Raw genomic sequence first — 21,442 nt, 5'->3', positions numbered from 1 at the left:
TCCCTTTGGGAAAAGATACTAAGTCCCAAGTATGATTCTTTTGCAAAGAATCCACCCCCAACTTCATAAACTCTACCACATCAACTTTTCATCCTATAATATACGTAAGGCTCATGTCAAAATCTATCATCAAGTTATAGTCTAGGCTTGGAAAAACCCATTTCAGTGGCTTAGAAACTTGCATTGGATTTTAGATGAGGAACCAATTGTTCCACTAGCATTTCAACTCCCATCAATGTACTTCTGCTACTTTGGGCATCACCCCTCAATGTAGTTCCTCTAATTTTGGCATCACTAGATCAACTAGGAGCATCACTCTACACACTTTATTCACCATGTGGCAGATGAATAGACTCTTGTTCTCCTCTTGTCTCTACTCATGACATGTTGTAAACCATCCTATCTAGAAAGTAAGCTTTTTCATTTCAAGCTCTTTGGGAGGGATTTTCATAGTTTTTTCTCATTGAATATAAGATCACATACACAATGAGAACTTGGGTCCCACAAATGATCGCATGTCTCACCATTGGCACCATACCCAAAGAAAATGCACTTTTTACAACTTTGGCTCCAACATCTTTCTAAACTCCTTTGGCTTATGCACAAAGGCTTCACAACCAAGGACTCCTTTGAAATAGCACCATATAGCGCCTTTAATAGTAATCTCTGCAGCACATGAGTTGCAATATTCATAGCTTTAGCCTTAAACTCCATTTTGGGCAACTATAGAGGAGAAATAATCTCTCTTGTAATGCCGTGTCACGTGTGTAACACAAAAAGTGCTAGAATTCATGGGAGACATACTTTCCCCCAAGGTCAATTTCAAGCACTTATTTAACAATAGGTTGGTTGGTAATGGGACACCTTTATCTCTAGAGATACTTTTATGTCCTTAGAGTCAAGCAACTTTCTAGGATTATTTAAAGATGAAAAACATATTTTTCACCCTTTTTGATGATTTACAAATTCGTCTTATGAGTTCAGAGAAACCTAGTTTTTTGGCTATGTATTCCACCGTTTGCCTTGCTCTTGTAAAAGACTCTTGAACCTCACTTGTGGCAAAAGACAAGTTTTCTTTTTGGCCTTTTTCATGATATTGGCATGAACACCTTCTAAAAATCATATTAGTAAGGTTTAGGATGTCATCCTATGATTATACCTATTAGTTTTCAACAATTGTTATGCTTCTAAGCGATGAAGGGTACTTTTATTTCAATTTATGACTGCTATATAAAAATCTACCAATGTTGATTTATTGAAATTATTTGCACTTATAATGAAATTTTGAACACACTCCAAATATACTTTTCATCTTTTACATGGATTTTATATTATATGAACATTCTTGGAAATTCTTCTTTAAGTTTGGTGGCACCCAATACCCTATGAAGCTCTAACAATACAACACTGGGATTCTTATCATTTGTATCAAAATGTAGGAACATTCAGCTTTTTCTAAACCCTCCGACCCTCAAGGATTGGATGAGCTTGAGGTTGATCTGTATATTTCTTTGTGGCATCCTAATACAATCACTCAAGATTGTGAGTTTTGCAAAATAAAGAAAAAAGTTTTTTCTAAACCCCTCAAAAGAAATTTTAATGTTCTATTAACCTAATGCTAAGCTTCTTGTTTGACTCATTTTGGACATACCATATCCACCTTTGATATATAAGGCATCATTTTCATGATTCATTAAAGGATATGCCCAAACCTTATGAGTTACATCATTTATGAAAGTGATATAGTAAGCACCACCACCAAGTGAATTTCTAGGCATCAAATCACACACATATGAGTGCACTAGGGCTCATTACTCAAAATTTTGTCACCTAATGAGCTAGTATGAGTTGATCTAGCATTGTGATAAACATAGTGTTCTCAAAGACTATGTCGTATTATATCAATTTATTCACAAAATGAATTATAGCTATGAATGATCAAATTTTGAATAATACATAACATATCAATTGATAGGCTTTTGATCAATTATGTATTACTTTAAAAAGGACAACGTTTTCATTTTGAGCACAAACTCACCTACCTCAACTGCGGGAATACCCCTGGTAGTGCAAAGGTAGAGTGAAATATTTAGAAACAATATTAATTTTTAGAGAAAAATATAATGTTCTAAATACCTAGAACATCCTCAAAAAACAAAAACTATTGGGCCTAAAAAAAGACTTAAAACAGAGCTATTGATTTTTCTTTCTATTTTTTTTATTTTGAGCATAAAAACCTTTCCTCCCTTTTATTATAGTTATTGGCATTTAGGCTAGAAATATATATCAAACTCTCTTGCAACACTCTATGTCAAGTATTCTACCAATAATACAAAGTGAAAACCTTGTGTCAGGTCCTTTACCATTTTAGGAATAAATTCATCATTAGCAATGCTTTAGGCCAATGCCAAAAAAGATTGTGTTCCTACCATAATTATCATCCTAATATCACCCATAATAAACTTCTTAATTTTTTTTCTTTTGACCACAACCTAGACTTCAAACATTCGGCTTCTTGGCATCTAAGTGATATAACTTATAGCCGTGGCTTTAAGTTAACTTAAGCCTTGTTATTTCTAGCTACCTGTGGCTTTGACTACAACACCATACCATGAAACTTCTATATTCAGGTTTCAACAAACTAACTTTAGATCAACTTAAACAATGTAGACCTAATAATACTTGACTCTAGGATTGTGTTGTTTTTATCCTCACATTTTTATCGCTCCCTGCTAGCCCTTAACCCACAAAAATCACCTCTAGCCCTTCAAGTCCCTTGCCCATTTTACCAAATAACATAACTTATACCAACTCAGTTGAATCATTGATCTTGTTAAGTAACACCCTTCTCAATAATTTCTTTAGAGGCTAAGTATTGCATAGTCCAAATTAACACTTCAAAACCTTGAAGCTAGGCCCCGGGGCAGTCACTTTTTAGAATGTGTATGCTATGATGTGAGTTAACCGGAGAGGATTATTAAAAGATCAAAATGTATCAAAATGTATACATACAGAAGGGGGTGGGGGTTTTTTAAATAGGCACGTAGTGTAAATATAGTATGTATATTGAGGTATTATTAATAACCTCCTGAACGCACGTGATATAGGAAGCTTTTGATAAGTGACTGCCCCGGGAGATAGGCTCTCAACATCAAGTTCCAAAGTCCATATTAAGAGGCTTTTTGTCTTATAACATATTACCATTGTGAATAAATCATGAATTCCTTTTGTTTCCATAAATTTTCTCAAAATCATAATATAACTAATGTGATCTTAGTTTAAATCTTTTAAGAAATATAGAGGTTTCCTGTAAAATATGGGTGGTATTGAGTTTGTGGCAAAAAGAGCCCACTTTTATATAAATTGTGTAATGATTGATAAATTATTAAAATCAATAGCTTATCAATCTATATACATTATATTTATTCATAAAATTGTAAATTAATCTAGTATTCATGAATAATAATATATTATTCATTTTATTCTCATTATTCAAACCAATAAACTCTATGTAGTCAAGAATTAATGACAAACACATAATTCAAATGAGATAAGGCTCTCATTGCATGCTGACTCCAATAGACGGGCAATAGCCTAATTATTAGATATAACGCAGAGGTATTTGGCTCACAACATGATCTTGAACTAAGAGTTTTGCACTTATCTCCTTGATCCAAGACCAATGATTTGATTTGTACATGGAATAATTGGCAAGAGTGATATGCGCTACCCCACTTACTTGATATCCATCCCCTTAATTTCTCCCTACCATAGAAAAGGGAAATCAACAATTCTTTCCCCCCTTCACGTTGGGAGGAGTGATGTCACAGCTCCCACTTCATGTAGGAGCTTTGTAGGAGCTTTTACATCTTAGAAGAATTTCACACACTCTCGACAAATTGGGTTGCTAGCACTATAGAATCTCTTGTCCATGACACAAAAAAATCTATGTGGCCTTTCTTCATTGCCTAAGACGAATTGTGGTCAAATAGTGGCTTGCATAACCCCATTACTATAGTTCCATGACTAAGTCAAATTAATCTCAGTCAGGTGTGATGGCATTCCATCCTTAGAGACATTCTACTATTATTGTAGAATCTCACCAACATCTAGCTATGTGGCTCTATGCCTCCCTCTTTTGATTTACCTCCAATTTGAGTATTGTCCTTGATCAAGATCATGATTTCCAAGAGACACCAATTCACATGTGATGTGGGTTGTCATGGGGTGATTGTTCTAGACCATGTGTTGATGGGTTCTTCTTCAATGAGGGTAGGGGGTTTAATATTTAACGATCTAGTGAAATATTGAGTGGTGTGTGGAGTAGGTTTTATTCAAGGGTTTATTATAAAGGGTTGGAGTAGACGGGGTTGTTTGTTGGCATCCTAGAAGGTTGGATATCAGATGTTGGAGTAGGCCTCATGAAATAAAGAGTAGCCCTAGGGAATTCACTAGTACCAATAGGGATGTGTATCCTATGTGCAAAAAAATTCCCTTATTAAACGGTGTGGCATGGTGTGTGGAGTAGGTTGTAGGAAAGGGTTTGGACTAGACGGGGTTGTTTGTTGGAATCCTAGAAGGTTGGATATTGGTTGTTGGAGTAGGCCTCATGAAATAAGGAGTAGCCCTAGGGAATTCACTATTGACAATAAGGTGTGTATCCTATATGCAAAAAATTCCCTTTATTTACCCATGTGTATGGGACTACACCTATAAAATGTACCTTCCCTCCCTTTTGAAACCTCTCCTTTACACTCACGTGATGCCATTATATGGTAACTGTTGGAGAATCTCTCATGAAAGTAGCCTAAGGAGTTTCCAAACAAAACAACATTGGGTTCTTATGGGAGATTATCATGAAAGATTGAGAAAAGCGAGTCATGTTTCTTGATGCCCTACAAAACAAGTTGAGCTTGACAAATATATTCCATACTATCCCCAAAGATTGAAAAGAGGTGCATTTGGAGCTCCAAAAATTGCATTTGCATCACCTATATCCTTAACTTTGTCAAGTTATTTTTTATTTCCAAGAAAATGGAGGGTAGCATGTCTTTGTCATTGACCCATACATGTTTTAAGGTCTGTTGATGTGCCATGTGACACCATTTTTGAGAAGTGCTATCTATGGAGTTTCTTGTAGGAAATAAGAAACAATAGTTTTGCAATTACAACTATGATTGATAATAGATGCAAAAGCAACAAGGTTTTCTTTAATGTTTCAAGGCTCTATAGGAATAACCAGGTCATGGATAGAAGCCTACATGAGGCAATAACAACCAAATGCTCTTATGTTAGAGTGTAGTTTGGATGGATCTCAATGGGAAAGTTTAATATGTTTTTGTAGAGCTTAATCAAACACTTTGCTTCTAAACCTTGATATGTTATGGAGACTTGTGAACACCCTTTGTTTGAAAGCCCTTAAGTTCATTGCTAGGTGTTGAACGATACACATATGAGTGCACTAGGGCTCACTACGTAAAATCTTGTCACCTAATGAACTAGTATGAGCCGATCTAGCATTCTTGCGATAAACGTAGTATTCTCAAAAACTAGCTCACATTATATTTTACTCACAAAATGCCTTAGGTTTGTCAAGGTGTTTTCTAATTTCCAAGAAAATGGACCTTATCATGTCTTTGTCATTGATCCATACATGTTTTAAGGTTTGTTGATGCACCATGTGACATCATTTTTGAGAAGTTCTATCTCTTGCAGGAAATAAGAAACAATAGTATTGCAAGAGCTATGGTTGATAGTAGATGTAAAAGCAACAAGGTTTTCTTTAGTGTAACAAGGCTCTATAGGAATAACCACCTCATGCATAGAATCCTACATGAGGCAAGAACAACCAAATGTTCTTATGTTAGAGTGTAGTTTGGCTGGTTCTCAATGGAAAGTTCAGCAATTTTTTGTAAAAGTTTGTCAAACACTCTGCTTCTAAACCTAGATATGTGATAGGAGACTTGTGAATAGTCTTTCTTTGAAGGCCTAAATTTCATCAACACAATGAAACTATACTAAAAATAGTTTGTTGTAGACATAATACATAGTATTATCCCTATTTTCCTAGCTTGCTAGTTACTCTCCATGCTCAATGCTGAGACCATTTCACCTTAGATGCTTCTCACTAGAAGCCATTTTCTTCCCTGCAAAGAAATCCTTTGCTTCTCTGCTATAGTTTACTGTGTTACGACACCTAGAACCTCTTGCACAACCCTTCTTGCCTTTGTGTATGGTTCTATACCAGTTTTGGTTTTGCCGATGAAGCCTTCGTGTCCATTAGCCTCTCAAAAATCATCTATATCACATGCATTCAAGAGGTATTTTCAAAATCCCTTTATGCACATGTTCCAACATGTATTAAATGAGCACTCTTTGTTCATAAACCTATAACTTTTTAATAACTTTCCATTTTTAAACCTCTCTTTCAAGTGTACTTCTCTAACTATTGAGATTAAAAAAAAAAAACCCTCCATGTGCATTCACATGATGTACATATATAGATTTTGAGGTGGACCCTCTTGCTTGGTGATCTACACTTCTCTGCAACATTGAGAGAAAGTGCAATTGTTGCAAGTGGTCCTCATTCTAATGATTCATCTAATGGCGGTGCTCTAAAAAATGGCAAAATCCAGTAGGTCTACCTCAATCCACCCTCTTGCAAAAGTATGGTCAGAGAAGAGTAAAACCATGGTGGATATATCTTGGGTTGGTTAAAATGGTGCACTCTAGCATAAACTATTTGTCGTAAAATCCGTCCCTCAATTCATAAGACTCCATTTGCACAAAGACTTTACTTTCAGATTATTCTCATTAAGGTTGGGTTTTAATAAAAATCCCACTTACAATTAGAGGTCATATGCTTCCACTAAAGCACCATCATTAAGGCCATCACCAGACTCTTTAGGGGAAGGATTGATATCATAAAGCACGTCCGTATTGTCATGATGCACTTTTCCATGTCTTGGCGTGGTGTACACAAGTGAACCTAGCCACCCCACTCTAGCTACATCATATTTGGCATGATGGTTTATCCCATCCTTTTTCTTCTTCTCAAGTCAAGACCTTTTCTGAGTCTAAGATGTCTAGTCCCAAAGCCGAGTCCACATTTGAATGACCATTCCCCCAAGATGATGCATTGAAATTGTCTCAAATCAAGTCAATCCATTCTGAGCCAAAAATATTAAAAAGGTGTCTACCCTTTTTCTCCCTAATGGGGGAGGTGTGGTGTGTGTAAGGGCAATGGTAGGACCAAAGAGCATGGCCTAGGATATGCATGCAATTCAAGGGTCTCTAGGCTAGGAGATATATAGAGAGAGGTTGGGAGGAGAAGAGCATGCCTTAGTTCCTCCGGTCTCACTTGGTATCAGAGCTCATGGGGATCTCTTTCTGTCTCTCCTTGAGGAAGAAGAAAGGATAGGGGGAATGGAGCCTATAGCTTGGGTATGAGCCAGAGCTTTCCTTCTCTCTCTCATCCTCTCTTGAAAGGGGGATGGAGGAAGGGCTTCAATCTTTCATGGGAAGCTTATGATTGGAAAAAAAATTCTTCCCTTTTACACTCCCTTTCTCTATGCTATGAGTAACATTCACAACACAACCCATTGAAAAACAAGTAGAAGGGCTCCAATTGTAGGGATCTAGTTGGGCATTTTAGTCACAGTAGGCAAAGAGCAAGGCTATCTCAAAGGATTATCAAATTAAAGTGGCTAACTTGCTTATGTATTGCGAGGCAGGAACCATGGTTGAAACATTTAAAGTTTTTATTGCTTTCACTGTATTTTTAATGTTTAATTGGAAACAAGTCATAACATGTGAGTAACATGCAAAGCAAGTGGCTTTAAAGGCCATAACTAGAGGCAAGGCTTCTTCCCCTTGAAAATGACCTACTCAACAGGGAAACGATAGGACTAGGAAGGGAATGAGACTTGACATTCTTGAGATATCAGTTTTCATTTTACATACAAGAAGGCCATTGCGAGTTTTGAGTAATTCAAGGCACTTAAGAGTATTAGCTTAATAGGCTTATTAATGTATTCTAAGTAGCATGCAAGGCATACCTACACAATAGATTTAGCTCCACACAAATAGTTTTTATGCTTCTGCTACAACGTCAATGATCTCGTTTTCACCTAGTGGTTAGTTATTTTTTCCATAACCACTAAGGGAATCAAATTAAGGTGGTATCAACATACCCTTGAATCACATCATTACTTCCAGCTAGGTAAGATCTTGTTTGCTTTAAGCAGTGACATTTGATACTAGCTCTTGAAGTTGTTGTAAGAGTTAACCACAATTTTAACCTCCTACACAATAGAGCTTGAGGTTATCATATTTGATTGTACTTATTGTATATGACTACATCGGTAGGCACTATACATATCATTGGTTCTATGCACAAGGTGCGTGCACTACAAAAGCATCTTTTCTATAGATGAAAGGCATGGTTTAGTTATCAAGTAGGTATTTCATGTGGTAACGTAAAACTTCTAAGAGACCCTCAAGGTAGGCAATCTCTTATTTTCATTATAGTGATGGTGACTTTCACCCACACATTCACGATTGAGTTATGCTAATTAGACATATCTCTTAAATCTATGCAAGGAATATCATTTTTTCTTTAAAAAAGAAATCAAAGAATACCTAGTATAACTACTTTCTTTGAGGTTTTCCAATCTTTCCCTCAATGGGGAGTTATGATTATTTAAATAATCTAGTTGTGAATAAGATTCCAACTTGACAATCTGATCTCCTACTTAATCTACAAAATGTCTATAGGTGTGGCATTTTTGGGGTATGATCCAGCTTGTAATTGACAATCACTCTATACGGGTTGATGACAATTTACGTAATCCTTTACACTTATGATTTCAAGAAAAGAAGTTTTCAACTATCAAGAAATAATAGAATATTCTTACAATCACTATTCACAACACGATAACTTATGATGGTACCCATCTACCTAGTAGTTTTACCAATATCCTTTTGAAACTTGACCAAGGATTTTGGGCTTCCAAGCTAAGATCAAGGGTTATTAGACAAGATAAAACCAAAGGTACCTTTTAGTTTGTACAATGCTATTGTACATCTTTTCTTGATGCAGGTGGCATAGTCATGCATGGATACAGGGTAGCAGTTAACAGGAAGGAGAAGAGGCTAGTGTATTGGGTACCTCCTTTGCTAATTTTTCCTTATCCATGGTTAATTTTTCTATGATGAAATTGAGGAGATATATTCCTCACGGGGAGAATATGAGTCTCTAGAACTGATATGACGTCTTTTTTGTAATTATATATTGCAGTAGAGTCCCTATATTCTGGTCAAATCTGTGCATTAGATTACTTCAAGCATGCAATATTCGGAATAATTTTAGTAGCCAAAATTTATCAGATACCTAGTAATATAGACTTGTTATTGTAACAAGCACTATTAGACACCATTAATGAATGATTTTTTTTTTAATTGCAATTTTGCATACCTTTTCTATCCATAGCAAGGCTATGTCATGTCAATAAACTTTTTTCATTATTTATACTTAGATGTGGTTTATGATCACATTCTATTATGGTTTAAAGGTTTTAGCAAGGCTATCTAGTACCCATTCCTCCGTATTGCTTATTATAAATAGGTATGGTTCAAAGAGAAAGTATTTACTTATTTTTATAAGAGATATCTACACCTCTACTCCCTCTAGATTCATGTATGCTATGAGCATAAACGATTTTGTCATGGAAATGCATGCTTGGATAAGTTTTTGCTAAATGCATTCACACTAGGTGTTATGGCCCTAGTGTTTAGCAAAGGGCCAAAGGCATAATTGTAGCGACATGCAAATTTATGAATCTGATAACTTAATTATGAAGATTTTTAGTCACAATAAGTGTAGTCTCTCTATGGACATTATTGTGTGTCTACCAACCACCATACGTAGTCATGGCTCATGATGGGTGGTTATCGATAGGTTGATTGAATTTTAAAATTTTATTCCAACCAGGTCTGCCATGAAAACTCCAAACCTTTTCCTTGTTGTTTGAAAAAAATCTGTATATGTTATATAGATTATCCATGATAATTTTGAGTGATAGTATTTCCAAGTTTAATCATCTTTGGAGGGATGTATTTAAACGGTTGGGAACACAACATAAAATCAGTATTGTGAGTCCTCCGGAGATGGATGGACATACTAAACATATCAATTAGGTACTACAAGACATGCTAAGAGCATATGTTAAATAAATCGATTCGATTGAGAGGAGTACCTCCCTATTTTGATATTGATACAATTTTGAACTTGGACCACTAATTTTGGTAGGGTTAGCTACACAAAACATTTAGCAAGGCAAGGACTTTATCCAAGACCATATGGGCACGTTGAAACTTGCTTAAAGAAGTAGGAAGTATGTTAATGAGAAACATTGGCAATTTACTTTCAAGGAAACTCTAGAAGAGGTACTCTTACATGTTCCAGAATCTTCAAAACGTTTGAAAACTGGTCATTCATTTCGTTACCTCCTAGGTGTTGTAACCCATTCAACATCCTCAAGTGAGTTAGAGATTTGGTCTATACACTCTCATATTCATCCGGTTGGTTACATAATTAATGCTATGTAGCAACAACAATGTAGTCAATCAAGATGTTCTTGTTTATTTCCTTAAGCCTTCCACCAATCACCTTTTTAAGATACGCCACTTTTAGTTTCGACCAGCAGACACTACCAAGGCTAAGCATGAAGTTCAAGGTTCAGTAGGCTAGGATCTATATAGAGAGAGGTTGGGAGACAAAGAGCATGCATTAGCTCCTCTGGACTCATAGTGTGTGTGTCGTGTCAAATTGGTGGAATACCCATCACATTGAGCATACTAACCTTACCTATTCTCTTGATCATATAGAATAATAAGGAGTAGTCAGGTAATTTCAATCCTCACTAAGAGCTCCACCAACACTTTGTGTCTACTCTTCTTCTCCCTCACACTCTGCACGCATCGCATACTCTTCAAGTGGTATCAGAGGTGAAGGTTGCAATGCTACTTCTTTGCCATTTTCCTCCTCCCAACGAGCTTCACATTGGCAATGGATCCAAGCTTGGAGCTTCCATGTCTATGGAGGTATTGTGAACTCACCACGAGCTTAAACATCAAGGCAACAAAGGTTGAACTCCACAAGCCACAAGGGGTGAGAGATTGAGCTTTTGGTGAACTCAAAGAGAGAGAGAGAGAAGCAGGTTACACAGTTTAGGACAAATTGACAACTGGTCATTTTTTTTCTCATAATTTGTGCTACAAAACTTTGATTCAAAAACTTCTTTTCTATCAAAATGAAGATCTCTTAAAGATTTACGACTTTATAGAGGAACATATCAGCTAGTTCAAAGTGCAAGTATATTTAAAATAAAAAACACAAAAGCTATTTTCTTAGGAAAGGTTGTGCATTCAGGTTGAGTAAGAGAAGAGAGAGAGTCTAGAGAGAAAGAAACAGATAGCTTCTTCTCAACTTCAGCATTGAAGGCCTCAAATATACACACTCTCGACGAAGAAGAGAAAGGAGATTCGATAGAAAGAGAGATGGATTGTGTGTGTAGTACGACACACTCAAATTCTCAGCATCAACAATCCATTTTCTTGACTGGTGGCATCGTCTCCTCCGACATCGACATGCACGACTCTTCCATAGAGAAATGACATCCAACATTTACATTGCCTACAATTTTTCACATGCTCTTTGGTATTATTGAGAGTGACACATAGAGAGAGGTGACAGATTGCCGTTAGAAATACTTCTATGCATTTTTGAGTGCAGATTTGGATTACCATATGTATTCTTGGCATTGATGTATGTTATTTGTAGTTTTAAAGATTGGTTTTCTTCAATTGTCTATGCAACATAGTTGTTGACGGATTCTCAATCATATATAGTTTTGCATACACATAGAGGCTCTCTAGAAACAACAGATCTGTGAACATCTTTGGCAATGACATCCATTACACTTCTAGTGGGAATTTTGGATACATATGGTTTATGCGTGACTAGAACTTGAGATTACTTATGATCTGTTGAGAGTCATTGTGCTCTGTTGAGAGTGTTTTACTCCCAGTAGAGAGTTATTTCTATGATTTTTCTTGCATACTCATTGGCGCTTGCTTGAGCATGCGTCCTATGGTTTTGTAGTGATAGTTCTATGTTTTGATTTGAACGTGTGTCTTGCGGTTTTGTAGTGACAATTCCACATTTTGGATGTATGTTGTGTTAAAGATACTACCATTATACATCGTTGTGGAGCCAAGTTTGGCTTGTTTTGGCAGTTTTGACCATTTCTGAGACTCGGCCTGGAAGAGCCCTTTCTAAGATTGTGGCTAGTTGTGTCTGCATAGCCTTTTGTGAGGGTCTTTGCATGAGGTTTTTTGGAAGCCGAGCATTGGGGGCCGGGCTACCTAGTGTGAGGTGGATTAGGTTGATGGAGATCTCCATTTGTAGCCTCACCATATGACATGTATAGATAGGTATATGTGCTTTGATGCCAAGTTGGCAAACATTATTTTTGAATAGTATATGCATTTTGATGCCTTGTTAGCACTCTTTTATGGCTTATGCATTGATTTTCTTGTTTTGAGTTTGAGATTTTGATCTCTGTGCTAAGGAGACTATGCAAAAATTTTGGAAAAAAATTCTCCATAAATTCTTAGTCTCACTCTCTTGCTGCATTTACTCTTGTCATTCATGGCTAAAATTTCTGAGAAAGAAGAGTATTATATCACCCTTTAGAAAGTTTGATGGTACAAACTTCATGATATGGAAGAAACGTATGTTTGATGTCTTGGTCAATAAGGGCGTTGGAAAGAGTGTAAAGAGGGTTTTTACACTAATGATGATGGGGACGAGCTTGATGCTCGTGCTATGGTGACCATTTACTTGCACCTTGGTAAATTCATATTCTTTATGATTATGGACAAGACTACTGCAAAGGAACTATGGGAGTCATTATGCTCAATTTGGGATGGTAAGAGTTCATCGAACAAAGTGTTTTGGATTGAAGGAGCTTATGCACTTAAATATGAAAGAGACTAGAATTATCAGTTTGTATTTGCACTAGCTTATGTACTTGTCTTCACTTCTGATTTGAATTCAAAGATGTTATAGTTCTTGACAAATGCTTTGCACAGAATTGGATCATTGACTTAGGTGCCAGCTTTCATGTTACTCCTCACAAGGAGTGGTTCTCCAGTTATGCTTCTACACATGGTTCAATTAAGCTGGGTGATTCTCATTAGCTTGAGATATGTGGCATTAATCTAGAAAAGGTAACTTGTTCATGCTTAAAGGCCAAAAGTCTGGCTCATTATATTCCGTATATGTCTCTTCTATCAAAAAAATTTCTATCTATGTAACCAAGTTTCCTTCTACTGAGTTGTGGCATAGCCGGCTTGGTCATATGAGTCAGAACGAAATATAGCAATTATAGCATTTTGGCTATATCCCTGTGTTAAACTATTCCGAATCTAGTTTATGTGAACATTGAATATACAAAAGATAGACTAGGCTTACGACTTCACCATTGGATAGAAAGCCCATAGAAAGTTGAAGAACCCTCTAGATTTGGTTCATAGATCACATTGCCATTCTATCTATGGAAAATTTATCTTAAGACTTTTGGGAAGAGGTTGTTATAAGAGCGGTGCATATAATCAATAGGTCACTGTTTAACCTCACGATTATGCAAGAGACACGCAAGAAGCCTATTTATGACATATTACATGTGTTTGGGTGTGAGACATTCTCACATGTGCCTAAAGAGCTCATACAGGCTGAACCCAAGTCACACACATGCATGTTTTTTGGCTATGGTGCATATGAAGAGATGGGCTATTGTCTTTGGCACCCATAATCTCGAAGAGTTATTCGTAGCTCACGAGTGATCTTTAATGAATTAAAGATGTATAAATATCTTGTGAAAGAAGTTGAGTATTGCAAAGTGAGATTCAAGGACATAACATCAAGAGAGAGCTAGTGATCCTTCTGAGAGAGCAGAGTCCAACAGTCAGGGAGTGAGGAGATCTACACTTGTCTCTTGTGCCTTTGAGCGTTTTTAGCCATGGTTAGACTATTTTTTGGTCATTGATGACTGCGGAACGCCTACCTGCTACCAAGAGGCTATTGAGATGGAAAGTAACATGAAGTGGGAGTAGACAATGTAATTTGAGTATAACTTGATTATGGCTAATGAGACTTGGAAATTGATAGAGTTGCCAAAGGGTAAACAAGCCTTGCCTTACAAATGGGTGTATGAGAAAAAGTACGTGGCAAAAGATCCCAAGCCTAAGTATAAGGCTAGATTGGTTGCTAAGGGTTTCAAGCAAAAGAAAGGCGTGGATTTTGATGAGATTTTTTCTCCAGTGGTCAAGATGACTACACTACATATTATGCTTGGTTTAGTAGCCATAGAGGATGTCCATGGAATTGATCCAAGTAGATGCATGTGAAGACGACCTCCTTTATGGGGATCTTGATGAAGATGTCTACATGAAACAACTAGTAGGTTTTGAAGTCAAACTTGAGAAGCCTATGAGGACAGAAGTGGTGTGTAGATTGCGCAAGGCATTGTATGGACTAAAGTAAGGCTCAACAAAATGGTACATTAAGTTCGATAAGTACACACAGTCCCAATGTTATGCCCATGTTATGTAAGGATCCAAGAAGATCACTACTTATATACCAAGAAGTTGAACGATGGTTCATTTATCATCTTGATACTCTATACTGATGATATGCTCATTGCTAGAAGCCTACAGACGATATTGTCATCTTGAAGAAGTCACTTAGTACGCAGTTCGCTATGAAAGATTTGATAGATGAAAATCACTTTCTTGGTATGCGTATCAAGAGGGATAGAAAACGTGGAGTACTAGAGTTGTCTCAAGAAACATATATCCACAAGGTCTTGCAATGTTTTAATATGTAGGGGGGAAAGGCTACATTGAGTATCCCAATGCAAGCATATGCAAAACTTAGCAAGCCATGATGCTCCCAAGTCTAATGTTGAGAAATAAAAAATGGTCAAGGTGTCATATTCTTTAGCGGTCATCAGCCTTATGTACGCCATGGTAGCCACGAGTTTGGACATTGCTTTTGTAGTGGGAGTGGCTAGCAAATTTATGGAAAATCTTGGTAGAAAGCAGTGGGAAGCAATAAAGCACATTTTGAGATATTTGAAAAGAACGGCATACAAGTGCTTATGCTTTGAGAATAGTGATGCATCCATTGTGTATTACACGGATACGGATTATGCGAGTTGTGTGGATAGTCAAAGATCCATGTATGGCTATGTTTTTCTATTTTCTAAAGTAGCCATGTCATGGAGATCATGTCTTCAAAACTGTATGTCATCTTCCACCATACAGGCAGAGTATGTGGTAGTTTTTGATGCTAGCAAGGAAGTTGTATAGTTAGCTCGACTAGTGAATGATCTGGGCATTGCTTAGACTCCAGTGTTGCATTGTGATAGTCAGAGTGCGATTGTATTAGTGAAGAACCCTATATTTCACTCCAAATCAAAACACATAGAAGCCCACTATCATGTGATATGAGACATATTGGCTAGCAAGCGCATTGAGCTAGTCAAGGTTCATACGGATGACAACCTTGCAGATGCTCTTATGAAGAGCCTACTCTCCTCATAAGAGCCTACCCTTCGAGCAGTTTGCACATTACATGGAGATGATGGGTGTAGGATGAAGCCATATGATTGCTTCATGGTTGTACAAATGTATGTACTTACACACATAGGCCACTTGGGCCACATTGGCCTTCAAGTGGGAGATTGTTATTTGGCCGGACATCCATCACACTGGTCGTACTAACCTTACTTATCCTTTTGATCATATACAACAATAAGGAGTAGTGAGGTAATTCCAATCCTCACTGAGAACTCTACCAATACTTTGTGTCTGCTCTTTTTCTCCCTCACACTCTGCACGCATTGTGAACTCTTCAAGCCTTGATGTGAACTTGCTTCTAATATAAAGAGATGCCCGACTACCGAAAGGGGACTCGACACTCTATTCTTGGTTCTTTCCTGAGAACACAATACTGAACTAATAAAGGCAAAACTAAACACAGAACCAAACTAAACTCGAACAGGGTCCATACCATCCAATGACCCACCCCTCTTGCGATTATTTTACCCTAGTTTAATGCCCTTGATCCACCCCTCTGGCTAATTATTCATTCAAGAACCCATTGAATTTAGGTTTCATTCATGATCAAACTGCCACATCCTACACACTTAGCCCTTGTCTCTGCTAGCTTCTTGTAATTAACAAAAGAAAGCCCATGAAACAAAGTAAAATTATGACGTTACGAATCAAACAAGTGCCAAAGCTCGTGTGTTCACCGCATTGGTTGCTCGACTGCGCTCGAAAAAACCCTAGGTTTAGTGTAGTCCCACCTCCAAATTTAAAGAAATTTAGTGTTAAAACCTTTAAATTTAGTCAATGTACCTTTAAAATTTTGCTTACTAGGTTTGCCAAGTTTTTGGATGGTCTAGTGCTCACAATGCTACAATTACTGATGAAAATCACATGGATTGCTCAGTCGTCGAGTCATTTGAGAAGGGAGGCCACTGGTGGCTATGATGGGTCCGAATACTTCAATGTTTAATGTCAACACAGGTGCAAGCCTTTTTTCATTAAGTCTAAACTGTGCCTTAGCCTACTGTCCTGTTAGTGTTAGAGTGGTATGAATCTCTTCTATAATTAGTACCTTGAAACTCGTATACTTGCTCGTCGGACACCTCCTTTTTTGGAGGGGATATACAGTCCCATATTCGCTCTTGATCATGGACCGTTCGATCCATTTGGGGAAAAAATATGGGCTGGGCAAGGTTTTACCTCATGATCTCCCCATCACGAAGAGAATGTGTTACCACTCCGCTTGTGCACACGCTTTGTTTTGCAAGGGAAGTGGTAGCATTATATTGAGTAGTTTTGGCTGGCTCACACCAACTTGACTTCAAGTTTACACCAACTTGACTTCAAGTTTACATTAAGTTCACATCCAGTTGACACCACCAAAATGCAGTGCACATAGTTCACATCAGTTGTGAGAGTTCATGACAAGTTCAAGTTCATAATTTATTGGGGTTAATCATTGTGATCTTCACCGACATTTGACACTGATTTTCAACCATAGATCCCCTCTAAAATTGCAGTGTCAATTAGTAACGAAGCTCTGCGACAGATAGCCTGGGCTAGCCATGTATGACACTGTGGTACTGTCTGAGCATAAGCTTCCTGCCTGCTGAAGATGGAGAGAGACGACCCTTGTGTAACAGATTTGAGAGACGTACTGCTTGTTTGAGAATCATTTACGAGATCACACCTGCTATATGTAGCTTGAGATTCGACCATATAAACTGTAGACAGAGCTTGTATGTTGTGAGGGCACCGTCTATAGTACATGCATACGGAACCAGCATTATAATCTGCCTTTCAAGGAACTTTGACAACTAGATCGGAGATTGAAAGCAGTCTGGACTTGATGGCTTGAGCTGTTTGATTTCGTTCCAAGGCTGGTTGATTGGTTGGGGAAGTTATGAGAATCAGGGTTTCTGGGGCAAGGCCCTTGATTGATATACATTGCTGCCCGAGGTAAGAGACAATTGAATCCTGTAATAACGGTGCCGTGTAGGTTTGTGGGCTCATCGAAGAGGTTTGGAGACAGTAGCCGTAAAACAATGGTTGTTTCGACATTTGAAGGAAGTGATTTTTTCTCTACAAGAGTTTGGGGCAGCATATCTATAGCATCTGCAAGTCCCATGGGGAGCAAATATAAAACAATCTAGGCAGAATATCTCTTTTTCTTGGGCAAGGACAACATTAAATGGTCGCTGGGTAGAATATCCTTCATGATGTGGCTCCATCAATTGGGTGGAGCGAAATTTAAGATGTATCGTGGAGGCATCAACAAGGTCGAGGGCAGTCTCTGTTTTGGAGCTGAAAGATGCTCATGATGGGCCGCAAAGGGGGGCCAGGTGCCAGGACTATCATTGGAGGAGGAACATCCTCCCCGTGTATCTTCATCCTGGATGGCATTTGGGCCTCGTCCTTATTCTCCGCAATCGATAGGCCAGCTTCCATCAGGTCCTTGATAGACATTAGATCCATGTCATCATCAGAAAGAACATTATCATTGGCAGGAGCATATAAATACCATCATGGGTTCTGTATGGGCGGCAAGAAAGCTTGAGATGATTGCGTCATCGTCATCATGTGTGACTGAGCAGCAGTAGGGCACGGTGGCATCCTTAACACGGTCTGGAGCAGGTCAGCTCTCTTTCATTTGACATGTCCAGAAACGGTGGTTCAAAGTTATTAGACATGGAGCTGCAATGGTGGGTGGCAGAGTGCATTAGGTTGAACAACTTAACGTCTATATTTTGGGGTTGATAATTGTAGGGTTTTGCAAATAAATAAAGTCCTCTTGTGGGTTGTCTTCTAATATTGTGCCTTGAGGAGTTTCTTCGGACATGCGGAGCTGTACAATCTTTACCAAAGTCAAGGTTGAATGTGTGTTCTCGACTAAATAGAAATTTACATTGAAAAACACTTCTAAAAGGCAAATCGTACAGAGCCATCACAGATGGAGGTATCTGCATATCCACAGAAGCAGAGTCCTCCATAAGCTTGTTTTTAATTCAAGATGAAGAAACAATACGAAGCGTGTTAAAACAGCTGCATTTTTTTCATTCATCACAAAAACCTATTGTAGGCCCACAGTGCTTTAGTGGTGACCCTGGTGGGTGGTTCTTGGTATATGATGTGGTCCCTGACTCAGCTGCTGATATTGGAGATGAGGGCCTTCCTATCAGTAATGGTGAGCGCCCTCTTCTCTGATGCGGCCTCACGGAGGATGACGATCATTTGCATCGTGCATTGTGAACAGCTTGGTCCACAACACCTCATAGACTATTTTTTGAATTGAATTTCTCAAGTTTGGCTAGTAAGAGATGAAGCTCTAATTAACACACTGTTTCTAAGGTGTTCATTATGTTGGGCTCCTTTTTGAATCAGGTACGCAAGAGGAGGCAGCCGTCGCGTATGACATTGCGGCCATACAGTACAGGGGATTGAATGCAGTTACGAACTTCGACATGAGCAACTACTTGAGGTGGATGAAGCCAGGAGGCCAGGTGTTGATGAATATAGTGCCCTGCTCCGACAAGGGCATTAATGTCTGTGAGGACAAGTCAGCTAGCAGCAGAAAACAAGCAAGTGCAGCAAATAGATTTAAAGCGTTGACCTCAGCCGAAGCTCCGCAAATTGCAGACACACATCATCATCGTCTCGCTGAAATCGGCACGCAAGCAATTATATCTGACAACAACCTTCCATCTTTTGAAGAAATTGATCAACATAATATGATGATGATGATGCAGCTGGAAAATATACTGGGCTCGTCAGATTATGTGTATGGCAACCATATCCAGGACCAAGCCAGTGCTACTTGCTCTATGCCGGATCCTAGCTTTGATGGAAGGTCGCAATTAGCTGCTGCTCCAGGAGAAACTGGTCAGAGGCTAGTGAATCCTCTTGACCACTCGTTGTACCTACCTTCCGCCTCCGCTAGGCTGAGCAATATTGTGGATGCCAATGAGGTCTTCGATCGTTCTCCACAGCTCACTGCTGCGCATCGCTTGGACAAGCTGATGGGTATGCCTTCATACACCTTGGGACTTGCAAATTTTTCTGTGATTGCTCCACTGGTCATCACTAAGATGAAATGTGATTGTGTGTGTAACAAAAGGGGCACACACAAGGCATACTTTTGTGTCTTTTGCTCAGATTGGTGCATGCTCTCTTGTCTCTTTGCAGCGGGATACAATGAGCTCTTGTGCAATCTTTTATGTGTTGTTTGTTTGTTTTTCTTATCTTGTCCGCAGATTTACGCATGCTCTCTTGTCTCTTTGCAGCGGAATACAATGAGCTCTTGCAATCTTCCTCACCCAAAGAAATCCTGGAGCAGGGGACCTTATCAGCTTACTACATGGACACTCTATCAGACACGGCGTCGTCTTCAACTTCGTCGATATCTTCAGCACCACTACATGTGCTGAACCATGAGTATCTCGACCACATGATCAAACCGGGAGGCTATGTCGCAGGGCTTTTAAGCCCTCAAGAAGAACTGATCAAGTGTGTGGAGCCAATATTTGAAATGTCGAATATGGTCGCGGGGACTGCAAATGACTCAATATGCTCTTCTAATGATCTTAGTTCTATCCAAGAGCTTGGCACTTGCAGCATGTCAGAACCAGCAAGCTGCAATAATGGGATGTACCCAATTCATTTCAATTCATGCACTCCTAATGATCCTGGGCAGGTGATGCTTGATAGTAGACTAAGCGACAGCTTGGCCTGCTTGCTTCCTACTCTCAGTACTTTCCATCAATCCTACCTGCAAAGATGATGAGTACAGGTTCTGTAATTGAACTTGCCACCTGATATCTTGTCAATATAATTACCACCAGAAGAGTTTTAAGAGATACCCACTCTTGCACACCACACTTCCTCTAGGTTCGATGAATTAGGGTAGACCCACGGGTGTCTGAGTCTACTCAATATCTTGTCAATATGATTACCAAAAGAGAGTTGGGTTTTAGTTTTTGGCATCTTTAAACATGCCTTAGACAAAGAGAAAGGGGTACAAATTGTTGAATCCAATTTTCTAATTTGTAAATGGGTCCCTTCATTTCATTGAAGAGTCTCATGACCTCCTTTTCAACTTTTTGCTGTAAGAAAATTTATTTTAGTTTGTAAATGGTCTCTTCATTGACGCCCAAGGCTTCTTTTTGAACTTTTTGTCTTAAAATGCTAATGTGAGTCTTCACCTTGTTTTTAATACAACATGAAGTGGAGAGGAAGCACACACCCACTCATGCACACCGCACTTCCTCTAGGTTGGAATTGATCGATGTTGAGGACACTTCATGTACTTTGCCAATTGAGCTATTGCCCGATGACAAATTAATGGTATCTGTCCAAGTCGCAAAACTTGAAAAAAAGGAAGGGGTAGGGAAAGGTCGTCCACTGACCTTTCCTCGTAATAACTGCGACCATTTGGCGACTGGCGTAGGCCGGGAGCCATGTGGGAGCAGTTATTACGGGGGGAAGGTCACTGGACGACCTTTCCCGGCCATCAATGGTCGTTGGGAGGGCTCTGATAGTGTACTTGCAGGTGAAAACTGGTCGTTGGCACAAAGTACAGAGTCTATGATAGTGTACGTTGACAGTGTATCCTGTTATAGTCTTGGCGGACGTTATCAAGGAGGAGCACGAGGACAGCTGGGCAGCCTTCTCACCAGGCTTGCCGATGGTAGGTTAGTTGAGGTCACTCTGCTTCTGTTGTTGCACGAAACACCCACCAGAGTGCCAGCGTCTGTGTGGTTGCAGGGAT

The 21,442-nt window shown here is 38.7% G+C and overlaps 1 protein-coding gene across 1 annotated transcript in view; it reads left to right on the top strand.

The window, feature by feature from the left end:
• Positions 1-20,821, top strand: part of LOC147420502 (uncharacterized) — a 35,786-nt gene extending 14,965 nt beyond the window's left edge. The window contains exons 9-10 of the mRNA XM_086504392.1: positions 19,060-19,698; positions 19,959-20,821. Coding sequence (XP_086360518.1) covers positions 19,060-19,698; positions 19,959-20,455 — 1,136 coding nt within the window. The 3' untranslated portion in view covers positions 20,456-20,821. The remainder of the gene's footprint in view (positions 1-19,059; positions 19,699-19,958) is intronic.
• Positions 20,822-21,442: the final 621 nt, after the last annotated feature.

This window comes from Adiantum capillus-veneris, chromosome 28 (assembly GCF_014529385.1).
Source record: "Adiantum capillus-veneris isolate H3 chromosome 28, ASM1452938v2, whole genome shotgun sequence".
In the NCBI taxonomy this organism is placed as follows: Eukaryota; Viridiplantae; Streptophyta; class Polypodiopsida; order Polypodiales; family Pteridaceae; genus Adiantum; species Adiantum capillus-veneris.
The sequence above is the reverse complement of the archived record's forward strand: the minus strand, read 5'-3'. Positions and strand labels throughout refer to the sequence as shown.